The sequence below is a fragment of the Nelumbo nucifera genome, chromosome 7 (genome assembly GCF_055504915.1).
Source record: "Nelumbo nucifera cultivar China Antique chromosome 7, China Antique-T2T, whole genome shotgun sequence".
Taxonomy (NCBI): Eukaryota; Viridiplantae; Streptophyta; class Magnoliopsida; order Proteales; family Nelumbonaceae; genus Nelumbo; species Nelumbo nucifera.
In genome coordinates this window covers 14344094-14367895 of record NC_142655.1, presented here as the reverse complement: position 1 = coordinate 14367895, position 23802 = coordinate 14344094, and the positions used below count along the sequence as shown (strand labels likewise).

The 23802-nt window shown below is 38.1% G+C and overlaps 1 protein-coding gene across 1 annotated transcript in view; it reads left to right on the top strand.

Moving 5' to 3' along the window:
* LOC104611353 (Rho GTPase activation protein (RhoGAP) with PH domain-containing protein) overlaps positions 1 to 22122 on the top strand; it is a 42060-nt gene extending 19938 nt beyond the window's left edge. Inside the window, exons 9-22 of the mRNA XM_010278372.3 lie at positions 9 to 64; positions 225 to 294; positions 1311 to 1398; positions 3606 to 3849; positions 4971 to 5192; positions 15610 to 15963; positions 16624 to 16673; positions 17674 to 17734; positions 17839 to 17922; positions 19318 to 19431; positions 19510 to 19679; positions 20774 to 20843; positions 21120 to 21326; positions 21455 to 22122. Of these exons, the coding sequence (XP_010276674.1) occupies positions 9 to 64; positions 225 to 294; positions 1311 to 1398; positions 3606 to 3849; positions 4971 to 5192; positions 15610 to 15963; positions 16624 to 16673; positions 17674 to 17734; positions 17839 to 17922; positions 19318 to 19431; positions 19510 to 19679; positions 20774 to 20843; positions 21120 to 21326; positions 21455 to 21640 (1976 nt within the window). The 3' untranslated portion in view covers positions 21641 to 22122. The remainder of the gene's footprint in view (positions 1 to 8; positions 65 to 224; positions 295 to 1310; positions 1399 to 3605; positions 3850 to 4970; positions 5193 to 15609; positions 15964 to 16623; positions 16674 to 17673; positions 17735 to 17838; positions 17923 to 19317; positions 19432 to 19509; positions 19680 to 20773; positions 20844 to 21119; positions 21327 to 21454) is intronic.
* Positions 22123 to 23802: the final 1680 nt, after the last annotated feature.

The window sequence follows — 23802 nt, the reverse complement described above, 5'->3', positions numbered from 1 at the left end:
GTTACTAGGGAAGAGTGAATTCAGTTCTGATGAGGATGCTCATGTTGTTGGAGATTGTGTCAAGGTGCTTTCTGTGTTGATATACTTGCTACATCTCTAGACTATATATATGTATATATTTACTCTGTTGACTTTTACTTGGTTCCTGTATTTCCACGGAATTATATCAATTTCTGACCAGGACCTCATTTAGTAGCTTGTTTGTAAATATTTTTGGTTTGCAGCATGTTCTTAGGGAGCTACCATCCTCTCCAGTTCCTGCATCTTGCTGCACTGCATTGCTAGAGGCATATAGTAAGTTTTGCTGGACATATTGCTATTAATTTCTGTTCCATTTTGTTGATTATTTGATTATGTGCCATCTAGTGTATGATTTATTTCCCAGTTATTTTAGTGAGATGATCTAGTTCTGCTTGTTCTTTTTTTTTTTTTGATAAGAAATGGTAACTTTCATTAATTACACTAAAAGATTACAAGTATCACCACCCAAAGAAAGGATGGTGATCCCTCAAATCATAAATCTTACAAGTTGTGCTTGTTCCCACATTCAGCTGTATTGAGTTCTTGCATACTTTGAATGATAAAATTACTTGTACCTCCTCGTGGGTTTTGGTCAGATACTTGTATCTCCCTTCAGGTTTACCTAATAACTTATGCCTCCTTTGACCACCAAACTGTAAGAGGTTTGTAAATGGAAGAGATGGTTTTAAGACAGAAATAGGTATTTTACCAAAACATCCTTAACAATAGAATATGAAGTTTATCTCCAGAATATATATTTTGAAATTGATAAATTTACTATATTTAGAAATACTAAATACAGGTTTTCCATTTTAAATTTTTATTTTATTTATTTATTTTTCTGATCCTGTTTTTAACTTTTATTCCACCATACTGTTGAGGTAGAAAAAATTTGTCCCTTCAATAAGTATCAATAATTTTTTTTTCCTTATGATATAGAAGAAAGTACCAGAAAGGAGTAAAGTAGACCTTAACATTTTGGTCTTTTTTGTTAATATACCAAGCAATGACCCCCAGGGGTGGAATAAGTAACTTAATCTTAAATTACAAGGGGGTGTAAGTTAACGGTTAAACCATTGGGGATGTCTTAGTATTTGATCAAAACCCCAGGGGAGGTTCTACCCAAGTTCTTATAATGGTTCTTTAGTTAGGTTGTATACCCTATAGCTATCTTATGTAATGAAGTCATTTTGTGAGTTTGATGGCTTTATTGTGCTTCTTTCTCTCTCTCTTTTAATTGCTATTGGATTTATGCTTTTTTTCTTTTGGATGGTGCTCCATTTCTTAAGGAATTGAGCAGAAGGAAGCTCGAATTAGTGCCATGCGCTCTGCAATACTGGAGACATTTCCAGAGCCAAACAGACGATTACTACAGAGGTTTTCCCCCCATTCCTCTACCAACAGAAAATTGTTTTCTTTCCAATTGTTCACTCCTCTTTATTTGTTTTCTTTATTTGTTTTCATGAAAAACTGCATTGTGGTATTTAAAGTGCTTTTTGATTCACATGCTTTGTTGTCAGTATATTTCAATATAGACATTCCTATGCAGGTCTATTCCCATTTTCTAAAGAACAAAGCTTACTAAAGCAATTAATTGATTCTCTCTCAGTTACATACTTGGGCCATGTTTGGTTCAATTCTCATTCTTTCTCATTTCTTACCCAAGATGAAATTTTAAAATGGACGATAAAAATAGGCAGAATGAGAAAAAGTATTGCTATGAACCAAGCACTTTTTTCCTAAAAATGAATTCTTTTCAGACTGACAAGTGTCCTATGTAAAAGTTTTCATAAAAGTGCTTTTGTAAAAGTGCTTTTTGTAAAAGTACTTTTATGAAAGTACTTTTGTGAAAGTGCTTTTATAAAAGTACTTTCATAAAAGTGCTTTTATAAAAGTATTTATGTAAAAGTGCTTTTACAAAAATGCTTTCACAAAAGTACTTTTGTAAAAGTTCTTTCATAAAAGTACTTTCATAAAAATGCTTTCGTGTAAAAGTACTTTTATAAAAGTGCTTTTGTAAAAGCGCTTTATTTAATTGCTTTCATAAAAGTACTTTTATTAAAGTGCTTTCGTGTAAAAGTTCTTTCGTGTAAATGTTCTTTCGTAAAAGTACTTCCACGATAGTCTGCTAGTAAACATCTAGGGCAACAGTTTTGTAGGCAGAGTTTCCTCAAAGAATGAAAATGAGCAAGATGGGGCATGATTATTTTTCATGCTGCAGGCTACCTCAATTTTTGTGCTATGGGCTTATTTTTCATTCTAAAAAGAATGTGGCCCATGGCAAGAATTTTGTAACCAAACACTCTAATGTTATTCATTCTTGCCCAAAATGAACAAGAATTAAAAGAATGAGGCCCAGAGCAATGAATCAAACATGGCCTTAACCTCCACAAATTGGATGTGACAATTTGCCTTCTATCATCCCTATTATAGAAGACTATTTTAACATGCTAATTGTGTTTGTCATGGACAAGATATAACATTAACACTAGTTGTGGATATTGTGTGGATCTTAAAATGTGCAATACTAAATTTACTTATCTTTTTTTTTTGAATTCTTAAATCACGATGAAATAATTGAAAGTTGGGTTGAGTAAATAGTGGACAGTCATCAGGTCTCCCAAGGACAAGTTGCAAAAACTTTGTCTCATTGCCATTGATATTCTCATAGGGCTGTGCCTCCTGGCCAGGTTCTTCATAAGTTCATATCATATGAGTCCTACCATTTGATCAAGTTCAACTGAAAGCTGTTTCTTTCTTAACAATGTCAGAATTCTGTACTGTTTTTTTTTTTAATTCTTTCCCTTAAATTATAGCCTTCGATACCATTTATGACGGCTAGGGCTTATTGAATGATATATATATATATATATATATATATATATATATATATATTTCATTCCAAAATCATCCAGCAAAATACAATTCAGAATAAGTCAACTCCACTGATTTGAGTATTTTTTGCTTTATTTTTTTAGTGAATAAGTCACTAAGGAGGTTATGAGCTCCTTAATGGCTGAATCTGAAGTTGAGTTTTACTTCCCTACAATATGTATTTTTGATTATTTTATCCACTAAAAGACAAAGTAATAAATTATTCAGTTCAGCCACTTAAGCTGTTATAAAGTGCCCTTTAACTTATCCCTTCTTAAGGATCCTTTGTTACTGGTTATGTAGCCTTTGCCTAAGACTTTCAAACTTATTTTATCCTCCATGTTGGTCTTCTTTACCTCTGAAGTCTTAAAGAGCCAATAAGGTTACAAGCCCAAAACTTTCTGATTCACTATAGTTATGCCAACTGCCATCCATCTCAAGATAGCTTGGTTTTGCTAAAACATCAATATGTATCTTTAATTTCCTCTAATTAATCCTTTCCAAATCAAAATCTTAAATGGCTTTTTGTTGTGGTTTCAAAGCTACCTACTTGTGTGCAAAATAGCAATATTTTGTCAATAATGTCACTGAATTATTATCTTGACCTTGCATCTTTGCGCTGTAAGGAGTTTCATTAACTCATCAATTACATATGGCTATTGGGGTAATCTTTAATTTCAACTTTCATTTATTTTTCTTTTTGTTCATAGAATCCTGAAAATGATGCATACAATTGCTGCTCATGCCTCTGAGAATCGAATGACTCCATCAGCTGTTGCTGCTTGCATGGCACCCTTGTTGTTACGACCACTTTTAGCAGGTGAATGTGAACTGGAGGATGACTTTGATGTTAATGGTGATAACTCGGCTCAGCTTCTTGCGGCAGCAAATGCAGCTAATAATGCTCAAGCTATTGTTACGACTCTTTTAGAGGAGTATGAGAATATATTTTATGTAAGATTCCTTGAATCAGTGTACTGTATCTTCATATTTGCTTTTTTTATTTGGTAGATCATATTTGTTTATTAATGTTTTATTGTTTTTTTAATTCACTTATTGCATGTGGTAAAACTTTGGAAATTAAATTGCTAATGTATCTACATCACATCCACTTGTAAGTTCTCCATAGAGTAGTCAAAAAATCCTAAATGTGGTTATTTCAGAACTCAGTGGATTGAATTTGGGTCCTGTTGTACTATGTTATAATTTGCTTTAATAAATTTTTATCTTACCTTCTTCAAAAGAAAGTTTGGGCTGGAATTTGTCAGTTTATCATAATGAAATATATTTTGTATGCTTGGAGAAAATTTACTACCTTTTGCTTTTACATAGGATGGATACTATCAAATTCCATTATGTTCTTGTTTAGAGCTGAAGAAAAGAAGGAACTGGAGAGTTGTATCACCTCATGTATCATTGTTAACTTGCTGGTGTTAAATGTAGATTTGCTGGAATTAATATGTACTTGGTCTATAATAAAGGACGAATATTGGTTTGGGATGTGCATTCATCCACCAAATTTCTTGCAGTTTTTTGTTTATAAATTCTGGAACTGGTATATGCTCAATTTTGAAAATACACCCAACATTATTTATTCACTAATGCTGTTATATGGTACTGCATTTTTGATATAGAAAGTTAATTATATAAAATACATGACTACTATTTGGTCTCATGTGCTGTAAACTTTTAGTACAGTATTGCGTTATGAGTTTGTATTTTTCATGTTTCAAGTTTACTTTCACATTCTACTGTTGCTGGTATTCTATTTATTGGTTAATGCATTTAGAATATTCAATGTACGGGGAGGGATGTAGCTGAAGATAGGGTCTCTGATCTCTCCATTGCTAGTCCTCTCAATAGACTTGACTGATAGGGCTCAGCTTTCACCATAGATGATAGAGTGTCATTAGGGAGGGGGATATGTTGGGCCCTCATGGATGACTTCTGGGCCTCTACTTTCCTTTGAGCGTCTCTTCTAGAAAGTCTGTGTCAGTATTGGTATATGCACATGGATGCATATAACACTCTCTCTTATGATGCATAGCAACTTATGTTGTCATTTATATTTTCAGGATGACCATCTACATAGATGTTCTCTTTCAGCTGATTCTCAGATGGAAAACAGTGGGAGTGAGGACTCCAGTGATGATGAAAATCTAGATATGAAAGATAATGGATACCACGATGCAGAGAATGAAGTTGATCCAGAAATAGATGATGATCCTGAACGTGTCCTCAGCGGAAAATTGAGTGAAAGCAGTGGTTATGCTGGCAGTGATCTTTATGATTATAAGGTCCTGTTTCTCTTTCTTCAGAGTATTTTTTTCTAGCTTGTATGTTTTGTGTGTAACAATTAACAACAGAAAATATATTTTTATAGTATTGCTTAGCTCCTGTATTGTGCTTGTAACGGTGATGTAGAGATCTTACTACCATTTCAGCGGAAATTTTGTCTCATTTATTTCTTAGGGATCCTACTTTTCTTTTTTATTTTGAAAATGACAAGTATTATAATCATACATGTATGCCAAAAACTAACAGCAGTAGCTGTGTACAATAAGGTACTGTACAAAGAAAGTGTACAAAAAGACAATACCATGCTCACCTGCTTACATGAAATGTATCAAATCAAAAAAGAATTGTAAGGTACTAGCAACCAAATCTTCTTAGGTCAAGTTGCCTTCAAAGATACATGTATTGCTTTCTTAGGTATTTCTTCTGCATATTGCAATAGGTTTCTTAAAATTTTTGGTCATTTAGGTGGTGGTAGAATTTATGCTAATGGCAAATATAATTTTCTTCCCATCCCATGTAATCTATAGAAAATATGCCAATTGAATGGGAGGTTAATGCTATTTTATGTTTTTAAGTTACCATAGAATTGTGTAACATCCAGATAGTTCAATTACTACGTTGCATTGTTAAGAATCCCTTGTAACATATTTTTATTTTTTTGATGAGTTTGTAACAACTTTGTTTTTGACAAGGATAGGCTGTTTATAGGTTTGAAGTATACTGTTTTATAGTTTTTGTATTTCCCTTTTTGCTGTAATTGGTTGATCTATTTATGCTATGTTTGGTTTGAAGGAAAAAGTAGGGAAGGGTAGGGAAACCTATACAAGGTTTGTAAAGGTTTCCTTACCCTTCCCTGCTTTTTCCTTCAAACCAAACACAGCCTTAATATAATACTTTTTCAGGAAAAAAGTGCTTGCACCTTTACACACCAATCCAGTTACTGATATATAGGGATTCTGTGGGCCTCATGGGTCAGAGCCTTACTCAGATTGATTCTTTTACCATTGTGAGTCAAACTCTTATTGATCCACCATAGGTTGTGGGGGGTATTGATCAAGGATGATTCTCGGATTGTGACAGCAAAAGGGTGGAAAAGGTGTTGGTTAGGGTTTGCAGTGCCTACACCCTGATTTCTGAGGCATGATCTCTAATATCTGTTAATCTAGCAGTTCGAACAAGGAGAGCACACACAAGTTAAGGTGTGTCAATAGAATGAATGGCCCCCACCTCCAAAGAGTCTTATATATTAATGATATGCACAATTACAAGAAAGCCTTTACAGGGCTGAAAGAAAGAAATAAAAGAATACGTAGAGTACAACTGGGACTATAATAATACAATACACCAAAACTCTCCACATTCCCCCTCAAACTGATACCACTTCACATCAGTTTTCTCACAAGAAAGAGATGTTTGGAGATGGAGAGTGATAGCTTTGGGGAAGATATGATGGAGAAAGAAGACATGGAGGACATGCTTAGCGCAGCTGCTGAACTGTTCGTTGGAGAACATAAGGATTTAACCTCTAATCAAAACTATCCTAACAATGGTGGAATGCTGAAAGATGCAGAGTACAATTTGGAGGATAAAAGGGAAAACGGTGTACCAGAAGAGGAAATCCAAGTCAGAGAATGAACAGTGAGCAAGGAATGGGTAAGATAATATCAATCAATATCCAAACTTCGAACAAAGGCGTAACAGAGGGGGATAAACGACAGAGTGATGGAAGTAGTTGCGAGTCCGAATCAGGTTCAGAAAATTCCTCGCAAAATTATATTCTGGGAGTGAATTGTGAAGTCCAGATTAGTGTCGGTTTACTTGGTCAAATCTCCAAGCTGATCCAATTTGTTCAAAATTAGACAGATTTTTGTTTACTATTGATTGGGAAGAATATTGGGGGAGATCTGATGTCAAGGACACTGCCTAGGGTCACCTCTGATCATTGGCCAGTTTTGATTAATAAGGTGGATCCTAGGAATAGAGGACCTATCCCATTCAGATTCGAGAACATGTGGTTATCCCATCCAGGTTTTAAGGAGAAAGTGAAAGAATGGTGGGTAGCAAGTGTTCCAATGGCTAATTGGGAGGGTATGAAGTTTCAGTGGAAGCTGAAGGAGTTGAAAATCAAAATCAAAGAATGGAATATTCTCCAATTTGGGAGGCTTGAGGAAAGAAAACAACAGTTGATGAATAAGATTGAGGAGCTAGATGCAAAAGAAGAACAAGGTGAGTTTGGGGAAAGGGACAAGGAGCTTAGGTGGGAGTTGAGGAAAAACCTGGAGGATGTTCTCTTCAAAGAAGAACTTAGTTGGAGACAGAAGTCCAGACATAAGTGGGTGTAAAGGAGGGAGATAGAAACACAAAATTTTTTCATGTTGTAGCCAATGGCAGGAGGAAGAACTTGATATCCAAGCTAGTGATAAATGATGCAATATTGGCTCAGTAGGAAGAGATTGAAGGGGCCTTTGTGGACCATTTTAAATCAATTTTTAGAAGGCCTATGCCGAGCATATTACAGATTGAGGGTTTGGAGTGGCCAAGACTACCGGAAGAGTCAAGGGTGTGGTTAGAGAGAGAAGCTTTGAATTGGAAGAAGTAAGGGTAGCCATATTTTCAATGAGTAGATCTAAAGCACTTGGTCCTAACGGTTTTACGATGGCTTTCTATCAAGACTGCTGGGAGATTCTGAAGGATGACATCCAACAAGTGTTTTCTGAATTCTTTGAAAGGGGGGTGATTAATCCAGGCCTCAATTCTACATTCTTGGCTCTGATCCCAAAAAAGGGAGATGCCTGTCACCCCGAAGAGTTCATACCCATTAGCTTGGTACACAGCCTTTATAAAATCATTGCTAAGGTGCTTTCTCGGAGGATTAGAGAAGTCCTACCCTTAATAATTTCCCCAAATCAGGGTGCCTTTGTGATGAGTAGACAAATTGTGGATCAAATCCTGATTGCAAACGAAAGTGTGGAAGACTTCAAAAGAAGTGGGAAGAAGGGGTTAGTGTGCAAATTGGATCTTGAAAAGGCATATGATATGGTGGATTGGTCACTTCTACTGGAAGTCTTAGAGTCTTTTGGATTTGGGTAGAAATGGTGCAAGTGGGTGAAAGGATGTATTAGGACTTGCCACTATTCCATCTTAGTGAATGGGAGGGTGGTAGATCATTTCCAGGCTACCAGGGGTATCAGGCAAGGAGACCCCCTTTCTCCTTTCCTGTTTACTCTAATTGCTGAAGTCTTGGGAAAACTCATTGAGAGAGCAGACTCTAGAAATTTGGTGAAAGGTTGGAGGGTAGGAAGGAATAAGGTCCCAGTAACGCATTTACAGTTTGTTGATGACAGTTTTTTTTTTTTTTTTTTTTTTTGTGGTGGGGAGGAGGTGAGATGGGTGAGTAACCTAAAGCAAGTGATAAATGTTTTTGAAAAGGTGACTAATCTTAAAGTTAATTTGGACAAGAGCTCTGTGATTGGCATTAATTTGAGTGAAAGTGAGGTGGAGGATAGGGCCTGCACTTTGGGATGTGAGATCGCACAATGGCCGTTGATCTATTTGGGGCTGCCACTAGGGGATAACCCAAGTAAAAAGAGTTTCTGGAACCCGGTGATTGAGAGATTCACTAAGAGGTTAGCATCTTGGAAGAAAAATTACCTATCCATGGGAGGTAGAATAACTCTGATCAAATCTAGATTGGCAAATCTGCCAGTGTACTTTTTGTCGGTGTTTAAAATGCTTGGAGGAATTTGTGGGATTTTGGAGAAATTAATGAGAGACTTCTTATTGGAACCAGGAGAGGAGAAAAAAGATCATAGGGTCAGGTGGGATATGGTTACCAAAACCAAAAATGATGGTGGGCTTGCTTTAGGTAATTTGCAGAAAAAAAAATGCAGCTCTACTGGGGAAATGGCTTTGGAGATTGACTTTGGAAAGGGATAAATTATGGGCTCAAGTGGTCTTAAGTATTCATGGGCAAGCGGCAGATGGCTGGGACTCTGGAGCTTCAGTTAGGGCTACGAGAGCTTCTCCTTGGAAATCAATTCATGTCATCCTTCCTTCTTTCCTTCCTTTAATCAGGTATGATATGTACTCTGGTAATCTTGTGAAATTTTGGGATCATGTTTGGGTGGGAGACATTCTGCTAAAGGAGCTATTCCTGTCTTTGTATTCTCTATCACGTTTTAAAAATGAGCCAGTCTCCACTTTCTTGACTTCTTCTAGTTCATCATTGATTGGAATTTGGGTTTTAGAAGGGCCCTTAGAGACCCGGAATTGAACCCCATTGCTGACCTGCTAAAAATCCTTGAGGGGGTGACTATTGATCCACTCAGGAGGGATAGTAGGATTTGGACTCCTTCGGGTGTCTTCTCATGTTCATCATTCTTCAAAGTATTGGCTCATTCCCCACCTGTCTTTGGAATCCCTTTTCCAGTTCTGGAAGTCTGGGGTAGATCAATTCCTCCTAGAGTAGTGCATTTTGTTGGGAAGTTTTCCTTGAAAAATGTAACACTTGCGACTTACTTCAAAGAAAAAGGCCTAATTGGTGTTTATCCCCACACTGTTGCATTCTTTGTAAGAAAAATGGTGAGAATTGTTATCACTTACTGGTTTCTTGTCCATTTGTTTCAGAAATCTGGTGTTGTTTTTTCTACTTTTTTGGATGCAGGTGGACCCCTCCCTCAAATGTACAAAGTCTATTCCATTCTACTACTGTTAGGGGGCTAAAGAAGAGAGGGAAAATTCTATGGAGATGTGTAAGAGCAGCTGTATGTTGGGCAGTTTGGGAGAAAAGGAACCAACGGACCTTTCATGGGAAAGAAAGAAATAAAGGTGTAATTACTGAATTAATTTCCATAAGGGTGATTCAGTGGGCTAAGACTACAAATTTTTGAAAACTATTCAGAAGGAGATATCATCAGGAAGTGGAAAGAAGTGGCTTGGTCAGTACCAAGGAAGAATGTAATTCACCCTGTTTGGTCCCCACCAGCTTCAGGGTTCACTAAATTAAACTTTGATGGAAGCAGTGAAGGAAATCCAGGTTTGTCTGGTATAGGGGGAGCTTTCAGGGATGACGAAGGTCGAATTATCGCATTGTATTCGGGTCCTATTGGCTGGGGGGACTCTCTTAGAGCTGAAATATTGGCTGTTATGGAAGGGTTAAAAAGAGCTCGAGAATTAAATATCAGAAACCTGATAGTGGAAGGTGATTCTAATTTGACTATCAACTGGTTAATGAAAGATTGGGAAGGACCAACTCTAGCAGAAGATAAGAGAGAATGGCTCGAAAGGGATTTTGAGGAGCAAGAAATAAGAGAAGCAATTTTCGAGATGGATGAAGATAGAGCTCCCGGGCCTGATGGCTTCCCCATCTTTTTTCAGATATGCTGGGAAATCGTAAGAGTGGATCTTTTGGAGGTCTTTAAGGAATTCCACTCCACCACAATTATAAACAAAGGAAATAACTCTACATTTATCTGCCTAATCCCAAAGAAAAATGATGTCATGGAAGTGAAAGACTTCAGACCAATAAGTCTAGTAGGGAGTGTGTACAAAATCCTGGCAAAGGTCCTAGCAAAAAGATTTAGACAGGTCCTAAAAGAGCTGGTCTCTCCAAATCAGTTTGCATTCGTGAAAGGAAGATAAATTGTAGACAACATCCTAATTGCAAATGAAGTTGTTGAAGATAGAAGAAAGAGTGGAAGGAAGGGCCTTCTTGTGAAGCTAGATTTGGAAAAAGCTTACGACAAAGTAGATTGGGACTGCCTCCAAATTCTGAAACTGAGGGGTTTTGGAACAAAGTGGCTGCAGTGGATGAAAGGCTGTATAAGTTCAACCTGGTTCTTGATCTTGATCAATGGAGAGCCCAAAGGTTACTTTAAAGCAAGTAGGGGTCTTCGACAGGGCTGTCCTCTCTCCCCTTTCCTTTTCACTTTGGTAATGGATATCTTTAGCCAACTCATGGAAAAAGCCAAAAGCCTAAACTTAATAAAGGGGTTTGAGGTAGGAAGAGATGCCATAAATATCTCCCACCTCCTATTTGCAGATGATGTCATTCTGTTCCTAGAAGCAGATTTGGAGAACATCAGAAGTATGAAAAGAGTGCTTCAATGCTTTGAATTAGTCTCCGGGTTGACGGTTAATTACTTGGAGCAGCCTAGCAACTATAAACCAAATTGAAGATTCTCTTCTGGGAAGTTTCAAGGAAACACTGAATTGCCGAGTGGAAAACTTTCCCCTTTCTTATTTGGGATTGCCCCTTGGTGGGAATCCAAAAAGTCCAAATGTGAAAAGAAATTAGCTACTTGGAAACGTTGCTATCTCTCAAAAGGAGGCTGACTTACCCTTATAAAGGCTTCTCTTGCAAACATGTCTGCCTATTTCCTTTCAGTATTTCAGATCCCAACCAAAATCAGATCACCGATCGAGAAGCTCCAAAAAGACTTCCTATGGGAAGGTGGAAATGATAGAAAAAGGCATCTAGTAAATTGGAGTCAGGTTTGCAAGCCAAAAGAGGCTGGAGGGTTGGGAATCGGACACCTAAAAGAGAAGAACAATGCCCTACTCGGAAAATGGCTGTGGAGATTCCCCATTGAATCGAATTCCCTATGGGCAGTTATCATCACCAGCAAGTATGGGTTAAATGCCAACGGTTGGGACTGCAAACTCCGCTCAAACCGGCTAGTCTCCTCTGCCCCTTGGAAAGGTATCACCTCCATTCATAACCTCTTCTTTTCTTTCACAAGATTTAGGGTGGGTAATGGAAATAGAATAAAATTCTGGACTGATCTGTGGTGGAGTGATTCCACCTTGGCAGACTCCTATCCTAGGATTTACAGCCTTACCCTAAACAAAGATGCAACCATTTCTCAGTGCCTCCCCTATTCCTCCAATGCAAGCAACATTAACTTGTGCCTCAGAAGACCCTTAAAAGCGAGTTAGCTGACCTCCTCCTCTCCCTCAAAGAAGTTTACATTTCCCCAAACTCCCAAGATTCCCGAATCTGGAAACCACACCCAGGAGGTGAGTTCTCGTCTAAGACTTTTTTCGAAGCTCAGGTAGCAGAAAACTGAGTGTGGTTTCCCCTTCAAGAAAATCTGGTGCAAGCTTGTCCCCACAAGAGTGAGTTTCTTCGTATGTGAGGCGTGTCTGAATCGAGTTAATACTTGCGAGTTACTTCAGAAGAAGAACCTTGGAAGGCTTTATATCTCCCCCCATGTTTGTATCCTCTGTCTTTGTGAGGGTGAGACAGCTAATCACCTCTTCATACACCGCCAGGTAACCAAAAACATCTGGAACTACTTCCTTCAGCTAGCTGGGTATAGTTGGGTGGCTCCCAATCATCTTCAGGATTGGATTTCTCAATGGCATGGAAGAGACCTGAGCAAGAGAGGGAAGTCTTACTGGCTGATAGTGCTTCAAGCAGTACTCTGGGGAATCTGGGAGGAAAGGAACAATCGTCTGTTTGAAAATAAGGCAAAATCTAAAGGTGAACTGCTCAATCACATTGTTTATCACTGTAATCAGTGGGCTTCCGGCTCAAAAGAGTTCAAAGGAGTCGATATCAACAACCTCAACAGGAATGTGGTCCACTTTCTGCACTCCTCCCCATACACTCCTCACACCCCTAGAGTCCCCTCAACAAGAAGGGCAAGAACTTGGACTCTAAATTTTGATGGCAGTGCCCTGGGTAACCCTGGAGTTGCCGGTATAGGGGGAATCCTAAGAGATGAAAATGGACTTGTTTGCTGGGTTTACAGTGGACCGATTGGATTAGCTGACTCTACAAAGGCCGAAGTATTAGCAGCCCTTACAGGGATTCATTCGCCTAGTCAGCAAACTGGGTATTCAGAACTTCTCCATCGAAAGCGACTCAGCAAACACCATAAAATGGTTAGGACAACAGGAAGCTGGACCCTGGAGACTTAGTTACTTCTTATCAGAGGCAAGAGATCTATTGGCTCTTATGAATTCTTCTCTGTACTGGATTCCAAGGGAGCTAAATGCTACTGCAGATGGTTTAGCAAAACTAGGTGCCAATCTGGAGTCCTCATATTGTGATAAATTTCCTCCTGTATAACTCTCAGGTGTCTGTCCCCTGTTATGTATCTGTACACCTCCTTGTGTACCTCTTTCTCTTTTTTATGAAACCAGTTAATTTTTCTCAAAAAAAAAAAGATGAGTCTAGTTTGTGGAAGTTTCTGAATGAAAAGAAGAAAATTAGATATCTCATACAAAATATGGAAGTCAAATTTCAGTGGACTAAGAGGTGTGCCAATTTCTTGGCAGATTCATTGGCTAAACAAGGGGTGGGAAGAGATAATTTGTTCTGGGCAACATTGTAATCTGAAATGTTCTCTTGGGAGGGTTAAGAGTTTTTACCCCTCCCTTTGTATTTTTCTATATTAATATTTCTTAATAAAAGTATTTGTTATTTATCAAAAAAAGAGATGTTTGGATCTTGTCATGGCCTTGGTAAAAGTATCAGCAATCTGCATATCTGAGGCCACTTGAGGAAGAGAAATAGACCCAGAAAGAAACATGTCTATGATAAAGTGATAATCCACCTCAATATGTTTCGCCTCTCATGGAAAACTGGATTAGAGGCAACCTTGATAGCAGTTGTTGGCATAAAGGAGAATACTAGGGAGATGAACACCAATATCCTTAGAGCGATCGTAGCCAGACAATCTCACTACGTACAAATGACATAGCCCTAGACTCTGCTTCTATAGATGACTTGGAGACCATTTGTTGTTTCTTGCACTTCTAGGAGATGAGGGAATCACCTATAATGATACACCACCACATAGTAGAATGTCAGGTGTCGGGGCAGCCTACTCAATCAGCATCAGCATAGGCCCTCAAGTGGATAGGAGAGGAGGAAGAAAAGAATATTCCGTGTGATAATGTGCCACGGACATAACGAATAATTCGATGAACAACAGTCAAATGAGGTTGATGGGGGCAGAAATAAACTGACTAACAACCTGAATGGCATGAGAGATATCAGGGGTTGGGGTTAAAGTGTTGAAGGGGCAGCTTTTGTAAGCCCTGGGTACAGCAACTTGTACATGACTGTTTTTGCTTTTTTTTTTCTTCAATACAACACCATACTTTACCTTCTTTCAAAAAATAAATTAATTTGGTCCCTCACTCCTAGTGGCACCTTTACAACCAGACCTTTTTTTTTCCATTAGTTAACAGCCAACCCCTCCTAGTGGCTGTCCTTGTTTTCTCCAAGAGTGTCTTTCTTTATTTGGGAAGCTGCTTGGGGCAAGCTCAATAGTTGTGACAACTTGCAAGAGAAGAAGGGAAAGCTGTTATATCTCCCTATGTTTGTGTCATGTGTTGTAGTGATGGAGAGTCTGTTGGTCACCTGCTTATCGATTGCCAGTTAGCCAGAAGCCTCTTGCAATTCTTCTTTGACCTGATATTTAGAGGTAACTACAGTTGATCTCCTCTCAACACTGTAGGAGAGAGTCAGAGGCAAAGCTACAGGTTGGGGAAGAGAGTCAGGTGCTGATGGAACGCTATCATCCATGTGGTGATGTGAGGGATTTGGGAGGAACACAATGGGAGATATTTGAGGGCAGGGGATCATCAGTGAAAAACTTAAAAAAAATTGGATTCTGAACTCAATTAACTCATTGATGCCAGCAATGAAGCCTTTTGCTGGAGTGAGCAGGGGAGATATGCAAAGAAGCTGGTTAGAAGTGGTGCGTTCATCTCTGGCTAGGCCTCTCACTTGCCAACCTCTACCTCCCAGGCCAGAGGCAGTCTACATTCTGGAGTTTTATGGAAGTTTTAGAAGAACCATGATGATCTTACTGCTGCTGGTATTGGGGGTATCATTAGCAAAGTTGATGGAGGCCTGGTTTAGGCATTTAGTGGTCCTACTACTGCTTCAGCTGCAGCTAGTGCTGAAATCTGGGCCCTCCTAGAGGGGCTTTGGATTGAGACTCAACAACATATCAGACACCTGGTGATGGAAGGAGAGCCCAAGAATGCTATAAATTGAGCCAAGTACAGGGATGAGGGACCCATCCCGTTGGAAGCTATCTCACCTTTAAATCCATGTCATTTCCTCTTCTTTTAACTGTTTCTTCAGATCAATTCCTAGAGAACTGAATCAGTTGGAAGATAGATTAGCTAAATCTGGATTGGAAAGGATCTTTTGTATAGTGTGAACCATTTTAATTATATGGGTTCATGCCATTTGTTTTACATGGCCCTTTCTTGTACATCTTCTAATGTACATCCTTCTCTGTTTTTGATATTTGAATAAATTACCTTTTCTCAAAAAAAAAAAGGTCTCATGGTTGCTTGGGAACAGCTTTTTTGACTAATTCATAGCAAATTTTTGTTCAGCTCTGTATTTCTTTCTTTTAGTCATTTAGTACAATGTTTATGAATCTACAGGTGTTTGGAGGTGATGATTCTGATGCTGAATCCCCTAGAGACAATCACACTTTAGGAACAAGTTTGAAGCAACATGGAGATTCTCAGAAGTCAATTAAAGATTCCAATAGTGAACATAATGAGCAGCAAGGAACATTGACAAATGGAAGTGAGAACCCAATGAATCAGATGGATGGTAGTAGCAATTTACCTGCCAATGAATCTCACCGATCAATGGGAGAGATTCTGTCTTCAATGGATTCGGGACTAGTTGTACCTGCACCTGGACCTGAATTATGTGCAGAAAAGCCTGCAAGTAAACTAAATGGCTCCAGCTTCAATGTCAAGCGCTCGACTTTCTGGGGAAGGAACACTGTAAGTTGTTCTGTTGTCTTTTATTGATGTTCAACTGTTACATATCCTACCTTAAATGGATAGGATGTTTATATAGATAAGATTATATGTATGACAATCAAAGTTCAAAATATTGACATCATTCCTGAGTCCATGTTGTTCTTTAGTACACACATTTTCATCACTTTAATAGCTTTTGTTCTTAGCCCATCGAATCTTCTATGCGCAATTTAGTAATTTTACCTTATGTCAACCCTGTTAACAAAGCAGGGGTAGTGCTGAAATCCAGAAGTTTAGGGGGTCTTTGTTGCAAAACAAAGTTTGGATTGGCTAAGTGTCACCACCCCTAACCCCTAAATACAGGGTGGCAGTTTGTAATTTACCTTTCTTTCTTTTGATGGATACTACATGATGAGCACTTGGCCATATGAATGCTGTCAGTATCTTGTCACACCATTGACACTGATCTCTTCAAACCCTAACCAGCAATTGGCCTCTCTTTGTGGTTGCATTGCTGTTCTAACATTTTTATTTAGAATAGTTAGTGTAAATAACAAGTTTCTTATACTTTCTAAAATATCAGTGTTCTCAATTCCTGCTTAAGTACTAGGATATGAGATGTTTCATTCTTAAAATCAAAGTTCTGACATATTGTTCTTAATCTTTTTATTTTTCTTACAGACCAGGAAGAACACATCCATGGAGTCGATTGACTCTTCTGGTGAAGAAGAGTATGTTATCCCACCTTTAACAACTTAACATCTTTTTGTTTACTGCTAAGAAATTCTTACCTCTGCAATAATTCTTACCTTGGCTTGAAAATGAATGGCAACTTCTTGCTTATTTGGCTAGAAAGAGGTAACCATTTCGCGAAGTTTTGGAAGGTCCTTATCATGCATATGACAGTGCATTGAAACTTGAAGTTTTCTGTGTACTGTCTTGTATTCTCTCATGCTCATGGAGTTGTATCACATGGTCATTCATTGAAGTGTTTCTGACTAGACTCTTGGATCTTAATATCAGACGTGACAGTACTGAGAAAATGGTCACACCTTGTAGGAGTTATATGATGTACCAAGAAAAAAAATGGTATTTTAAAAATTTAAAATCAACTCATATCCTTACATTTCCTATGAAACGTTTTTGTTTCTATGGGTTCTTATATGAACCATTACACTTTCATTAAAACATTTTCTCTTTCTCTTGTTTTATTTCATATTGAGCAAGCTTACACAGAAAGCTACAGATTGGGTTTAAGGATGCACCTATTTTATCCATTTCTCTATTACCATCAATGATCTCCTTTTTACATTTTGGAAATTTACTTTGAATTGGAAATGTTTTTTGATAAATGGTAAAATATTTTGTGTCATTCCAAAATCATAAGCATATACAGGTATAGTCATGTACAATGAGGGACTGTACACTACAGGATATATGATAAAGATGCAAAAATCAAATGCAGCATAGTTCTCTACAGTCTTTTTAGGTAAACAGAGTCTCTGACTGAAAATAGGCATGGTGAAGTATCTGTTTGAAGCAACTCATAAAAAAAGTATCTGTTTGAAGCAGTCCTACTCTGACAGCTAGGAATGGATTGTTAACAGCATTCTTTGGAATATGCTTTGAGTTGGAAAGTCACTTTATCATGTATCATAGTACTCTGAATTTGTTCCATTTGATGGATTTTTCACTCTGATCCTCTAAATTAATTCTGTAACTTGTATATAGGCTTGCTATTCAGAGGCTTGAGATCACAAAAAATGACTTGCGGAACAGAATTGCAAAAGAGGTAAAACTGTGATGGCGAATGTCTTCCTTTATATGCTTGGTTGTATCCAGGCTGGTTCTAAGATAGTCATACTCTTTTTACATGGTTGATTACCTCTTTGTCAGGCCAAAGGAAATGCAATTTTACAAGCAAGCTTGGAGAGAAGAAAGCAAGCCTTGCATGAGCGGCGTTTAGCACTTGAACAAGATGTATCAACTTTACTTTCAAGAGCTCAATGTTCTTACTGTTTTTTCTTCATAAAGTTATTTAAAATTAAAACCTGACTGTCTGCTTCAAAATGTTCAGAGTAGTTCTGAGAGATGAGTTACAGTCTAAAACTTCATGTTCAATTCAATGTTTGTGTGGTGGAGTTGTTAGTATCTGTTGCAAGGATTCTCCTAAATGGTTGAATGTCCATGTCAGGCTCATAGATTCTTGAGGGACACTTTGATATATCATTTTCCTTTTTTTCTTGCTTATTTCACACAAGAGAACAGCTAATATACATGCTAGATGTCTTTTTTCCCATAGAATACAACTTTCATCATCATCTAAGCTTTGTCCCAACTATATAGGGCTGGCTACCTGAATGCTGTTCTGTTTGTAAGGTGTAGCACATTGCTTCCTGGGAACAGCCTAGCATGAACACAAAAGGACAATTCAGTATCCAAGACCATATGACTTTGCCATAAGTTTTATTCAAGGTTTTAATATTGATACACCTGATGGCCCGATATGCATGAACCTTGCATTTTGGGTGTTTCCAAGGCACAAAAGCCTTTTCTTTTTATTGTTTTTTTTTCAAGTCTAAGGGGGTTGGTCTTAGGCCTGGCCACCCCTTGAAATTGCCTAAAACCCAAATAAATTGCTATTTAGGCATATTGGGGTGCTACCAGAACCATATGATACGCCTGATATACCCTGATACATGACAAAATTTTGATCATTGGTTTTAATGCTGGCTGCCAACCTGACATGACCTTCCTCTATTTGAGCTTGTGACCAGCAGTGCAAGACAAGCTCACTCTGGTGGACCTCCTATAGAGTTCTACTTAAATAATGTAAATGAACATTTAGACCTTTTTCTATAGGAATATGATATTAGAATTCAAAACATATGTACTATTTTAGTAGTATTTACTTTCCTTTAGGCTGGAAGTCCCTTGTCTTGTCTGGTTGGACTCCTGGATATGTGTGGAGTTCTAATTCCGGTGCCTGTTTTCATGCGGCACTGGTTAGTATAGATAAACATCTTGTTACGTTGAAATTTTGTTATACAAACCTCTATCTACATTTATGATTTGGATGAAAAAAGAAGTTATTGTTTTGAAACCTAGGTCCAAGTTCACTTCAGTCATTGGGTGTCTAAAAGGTAAACTAAATGAATAAAAAGCATAGCTTTAGGTATGTCTGAATGGTTAGCTGGCCATTTTGATTGGTTTAGACAGTTCAACTACCAATTTTCTGATGATCATTGTGTGAATGTATACCCTGGCCTGATAATTCTACTGAATCTTGTATCATCCCTTTTGCCCATTTTTATTGCATGTTCTAAGTGTTTCTAGCTATGTTGTGTACTATGTACTCTTTGACAATTATTGTAGGTTTCAAGGCTGCAAGAGCAGTTGCAAGCTGAGAGAGATCTTAGAGCTGCATTGGAGGTTGGTCTGAGCATGTCTTCAGGACAGCTTTCTAGCTCTCGTGGAATGGATTCCAAGGTTTGTTCTTGTTCTATTAGATGTTCCATTAAAATGCCTTGAATGGATACACATTCTTATGGTATGCTTATCATGAAGACAAGGGCAGAGCTGGAAGAAATTGCTCTTGCTGAGGCAGATGTAGCCAGATTAAAGCAAAAAGTTGCAGAACTCCACCTTCAACTTAATCAACAACGCCAGCATCACTATGGCTCTCTCTCTGATGCTTGCGACCGCTATCAGCATATCCAAAACCTTCATCCACATCAGTGAGATCTCTAATTCATTTTTCCTTGTTCATATTTTTTCCATATTTCTTTTAACTTGTCTCTGAACATGATGTTTATATTGCATAAATGGAAATTTATAGGTGTACTTTGTCACAGATCTGTTTGCATGTCTTCTTGTAATCATAACTGTCAATCAGCACAAAAGAAAATAATAACCAGAAATACATCCATGGGATAGAGCTGTAACAGTGTCACTATCAAAGAAACTAGAAAATACAGGGATGTATAGACATGATGCTTCAACTATCTCTCTCCCCTTCCGACTCAAATTGAACCAACAAAATCGTGAATAGAAACACAGATACACGAGTGGAAAGTTGGAACAAGAAGCATGACCCGAATACTGCATGGATATTTCTACCTTACAAATTTCTCTTCTTTCATACTGTATTTTTAGTTACTTTTAACTGTTCATTCGTTTGTTTTGTTGACATAAACATATGCATCACTGCAAATATTTGAAGTTCCTCTGAAGTTAGCATGAGTACAGAAAAAATTTGAAAAATGACAAAGTAAAAGCATGCTATTTATAAATTAGATAGGATACTCGTGCCCATATCTTTCTTTTTTTGTGAATTTTGAGAAATGACAAAAAAATAACCCTTTTTTTCATATCTATGTCCATGATGTTGGGCTTTTGAACTGGACTATTCATCTGATGAATGAACCTTGTCAGTCAGCCATCTGTAGTCTCCCTGTCTGCATCATCCCAATATTCCACTGCTTATTGAACTTCTCCAATGCAAATGTTAATCGTTAGTGTTCTTTAATTTATTTCAATATATCTATATTATTGGATTTATTACCGCACGGGGGAATAGATGGCTGATTTAGATCATCCATCTGATGAATGAACCTTCTGCGTCAGCCATCTGTAGTCTTCCCATCTTGTATCATCCCTATGTCTCACTGAATTCCCATTTAAGTATTAATCCTTAGTGTTCTTTAAAGGGTACTATGAAGGAAAAGTGGACTCACTTTATGCTGCTACATCACCTCCCACGAGTCAAAATCTGATTTCTTTTTTTCCTTAAAAATATTATGCCTGGACCTGATTAAAAATTTCTCTGCAGGAAGTTTCTTCAACAAGATTTTGATATGACCCTTGCCTTTTGCAATCATGAGCGGAAACAAAGAAGTGAGGTATGCCTCCTTAAAATTCTTTGTGGCTCTGTTGTTTCACCTTGAAAGGGCATATATGCCACTATTTTTTCTTTTTTTTTTTTCTACTCATTATGTGCTCTCTTTTGGAATGGGATGGTGGTGGTTATGGGATCGATGTTTAATCCTGTTGTTTCTTTTTCATCTTTGGTAAAATGTTGTTTCAATTGAGTTATACTGCAACAGCATGGAGGAAATTTTCCTTTCTTGTTTTTCTGACTTGTCCTTGTTTTGTCATTTTAAATGGATTTGCTACAGGAGAGTTCATTGGGAGGGGATTGGAGGAGCCTCAAGGGTCAAGTATTGCCATCTGCAAGTGGTGGCAGGCATCTGTCACGGAAGCAGTGTGTAGACTCATCATGCCTGAGTGATTCAAAAAATATAGAGGCATCTACAAGCATTAATGTGGATGAACTCTGTGCAGTTGATTCCGGCACCATACCCTCTACATCAAGAGTAGCAGAGGTAAGTGCTATTTCACTTTTATCAACACCATGAAACACCTTGTAGCTATAGGCTTATTCGTTCAATTTATGCTTTATAAACATGATGCATTGTGAGTCAAGGTCTATCGATTGGGTTGCATGTCACAGGGGATGGAATATCTGAGGCAACCATCTGCAGCGTCTTCTGCTTTGGTGGAATTAACAACACGCCTCGACTTCTTCAAGGAACGGCGTTCCCAGCTCATGGAACAGCTCCACAATCTTGATTTGAACTATGGGGCAGCATCTCCAAAGGGTTTCCTATACAAGCCATCCTCTCCTTCATGGAATTAACAGTTCGAGGTAATGATACCCAATTTGAAAGGGGAGCTAATAGAGGATCTCTGCCCGACAGTCTTGCCTTCTGTATATCCTTGATGCTGCTGCAATCTGCATATACCATAGCCCTTGTATTTGTTTGTCTTAACCTTTTCCTCTTTTTAGTTTATCCCTTTCTGTTTGTGAGGATGTTTTGGATTGCTGTTGTTTTGAGGGTTTCGCGTTCTTTTTCCGTTTTTCCCCCATTTCATCTCTTTTTTCCCGTTTCTTTTATCATGATTGATGTAAGCATAAGAAACATTCTTCTCTTGTATTAATAGTGTAAAGGAGGGAGGGGAAATTTTATTGTCAGAGGTCTTTAGAACGTTACAAGTACTGTGATGGAGCAGACAAGAAAAAGGTTAAATCAGCTTTCATAGGTTTTCTTCTTTGTAAGAAAGCTGTCTGAGGTTCTTTCCATGTGCTATGTGAATGTTACTTTCTGTGCTCTTCATCCAGTTCAGTGTCACATTTACTGCCCTTTTTAGTGATCAGACCCTTTCTGCCTTAATACACTGGTGTGTGGTAGCCCTAATCAGCATTATCTGATCCAAGGTTCAAAATATCGATATGCCAGTAGGGGCATATCGGGCGAATCGATACTGTGTTTTATTATTAATTTTTTTTATTTATTTTTGCAACCGGTTCAGGGGGGCCAGTTTAGGGCTCTACCCCTTGAACCGGTCAACCCCCAATACATCCACTGTAAGGGTGTGTCGGAGGGGTCCCGGAACGATACGTATCGACCGATATGGGTCAATAAGTGTGAATACTTTGAACCTTGATCTGATCTGTTGAATGGTACCTTGCATTTTATCTTTGCTAGCGATTCAAACATCCCTTGATGTAAACATGCTCCATTGAAATCAAACTCCACTGAGGGTCGGCAAAGGATGGTTTAGATCCTCAAACAGAAGGAATAATCTCTACAGATTGCAGATTAATTGTCAATACATCCCAAGTATGCTTGCTGAAGCCTAGATGCTAACTCGAAGCCCCTCACCAACAATGTGAAACGGTTCCTTTCATCCCATGACATGTATAGACTGTAGACTGAGCAGCTGACCCGCAGCTCTAGCCTCTAATAATATGCCTCAAACATTAGTGTGAATTGAGGGTTGGTCAAGTTTCTAATAATTAAGCTGCGTCCTTTTGGGTTTGGCATCGACTACTTTCAAAATTCAAACCATGGATGTTTTGGTAGTTGGAACTTGGAATCAATAATGAACTTCAATGCCTAAACACGGTAGTCTATGACTGCTTTGACAAGGAACTAATTGAGATAGCATATTAGGGAACCGAACTGAAAGGAATCATTTATGTGTTTTCAAACTTGGGGTTGGGGTGGAGAGGATGAAGGTGGGGGGTTTGACCCTAAGTGGGAACTTCTCCTCACACCAACCACACAGTATGTTGCAAAGTGCGTTGGAAATATCTCTCCACGGGTGACAGCATATCAGTATGGGATATGTACCCGATGTGCAGCTGCATCCATCAACTTAGGTTGCCTTTGGTATTGTTGTAAGTTGAAGCTTCTATCTTTGTACTTGAGCCTCCATGTAAGCATGTAAGCATTTTAGCTTTACCAAACGACAATCTTGTTTGGTTTATAGATTCAAGTATAAATGTTTGTACTATTTTCACATTGAGTTATGTGCAAATCACTTTTGGAGAAAACACCTTTTTGTTTGGAAAACTTGGAACCAAATATTTGTTTCACAGTAGTCAGATTGAAGGGAAAACTTGGAACCCTACTAGGCTACTATTAGAGATGCAAGTCCAATTGGGTTTTAGGAAGTTAATTGATTTTATGAGGATTAAATTCAACCATACGTTTCATGAAGGGAAAAGATGCAAAGATTGGCTAATCAACCTGGGCTTCTCTCATCAGAGATGAGATGTTTCTAAGTTTTAACTCCTATGACCTGTGGTGGGAGCTTAAGAGCCTTTTAAAGGAGGATTATATGAAACCCGATGTTATGTATATCGTTTTGTTTCTTCATTGCTTGGTTTTTTATTCTTCTTATAATGCTTTGGGGCAGGGTTGAGTTAAGGTTTGGGCCAGTTAAAAATTTAATTAATACTCAATCCAATTCGGCCCAAGTTGCAGCCTTTCCTACTCTCAGTTGCATTTTTTC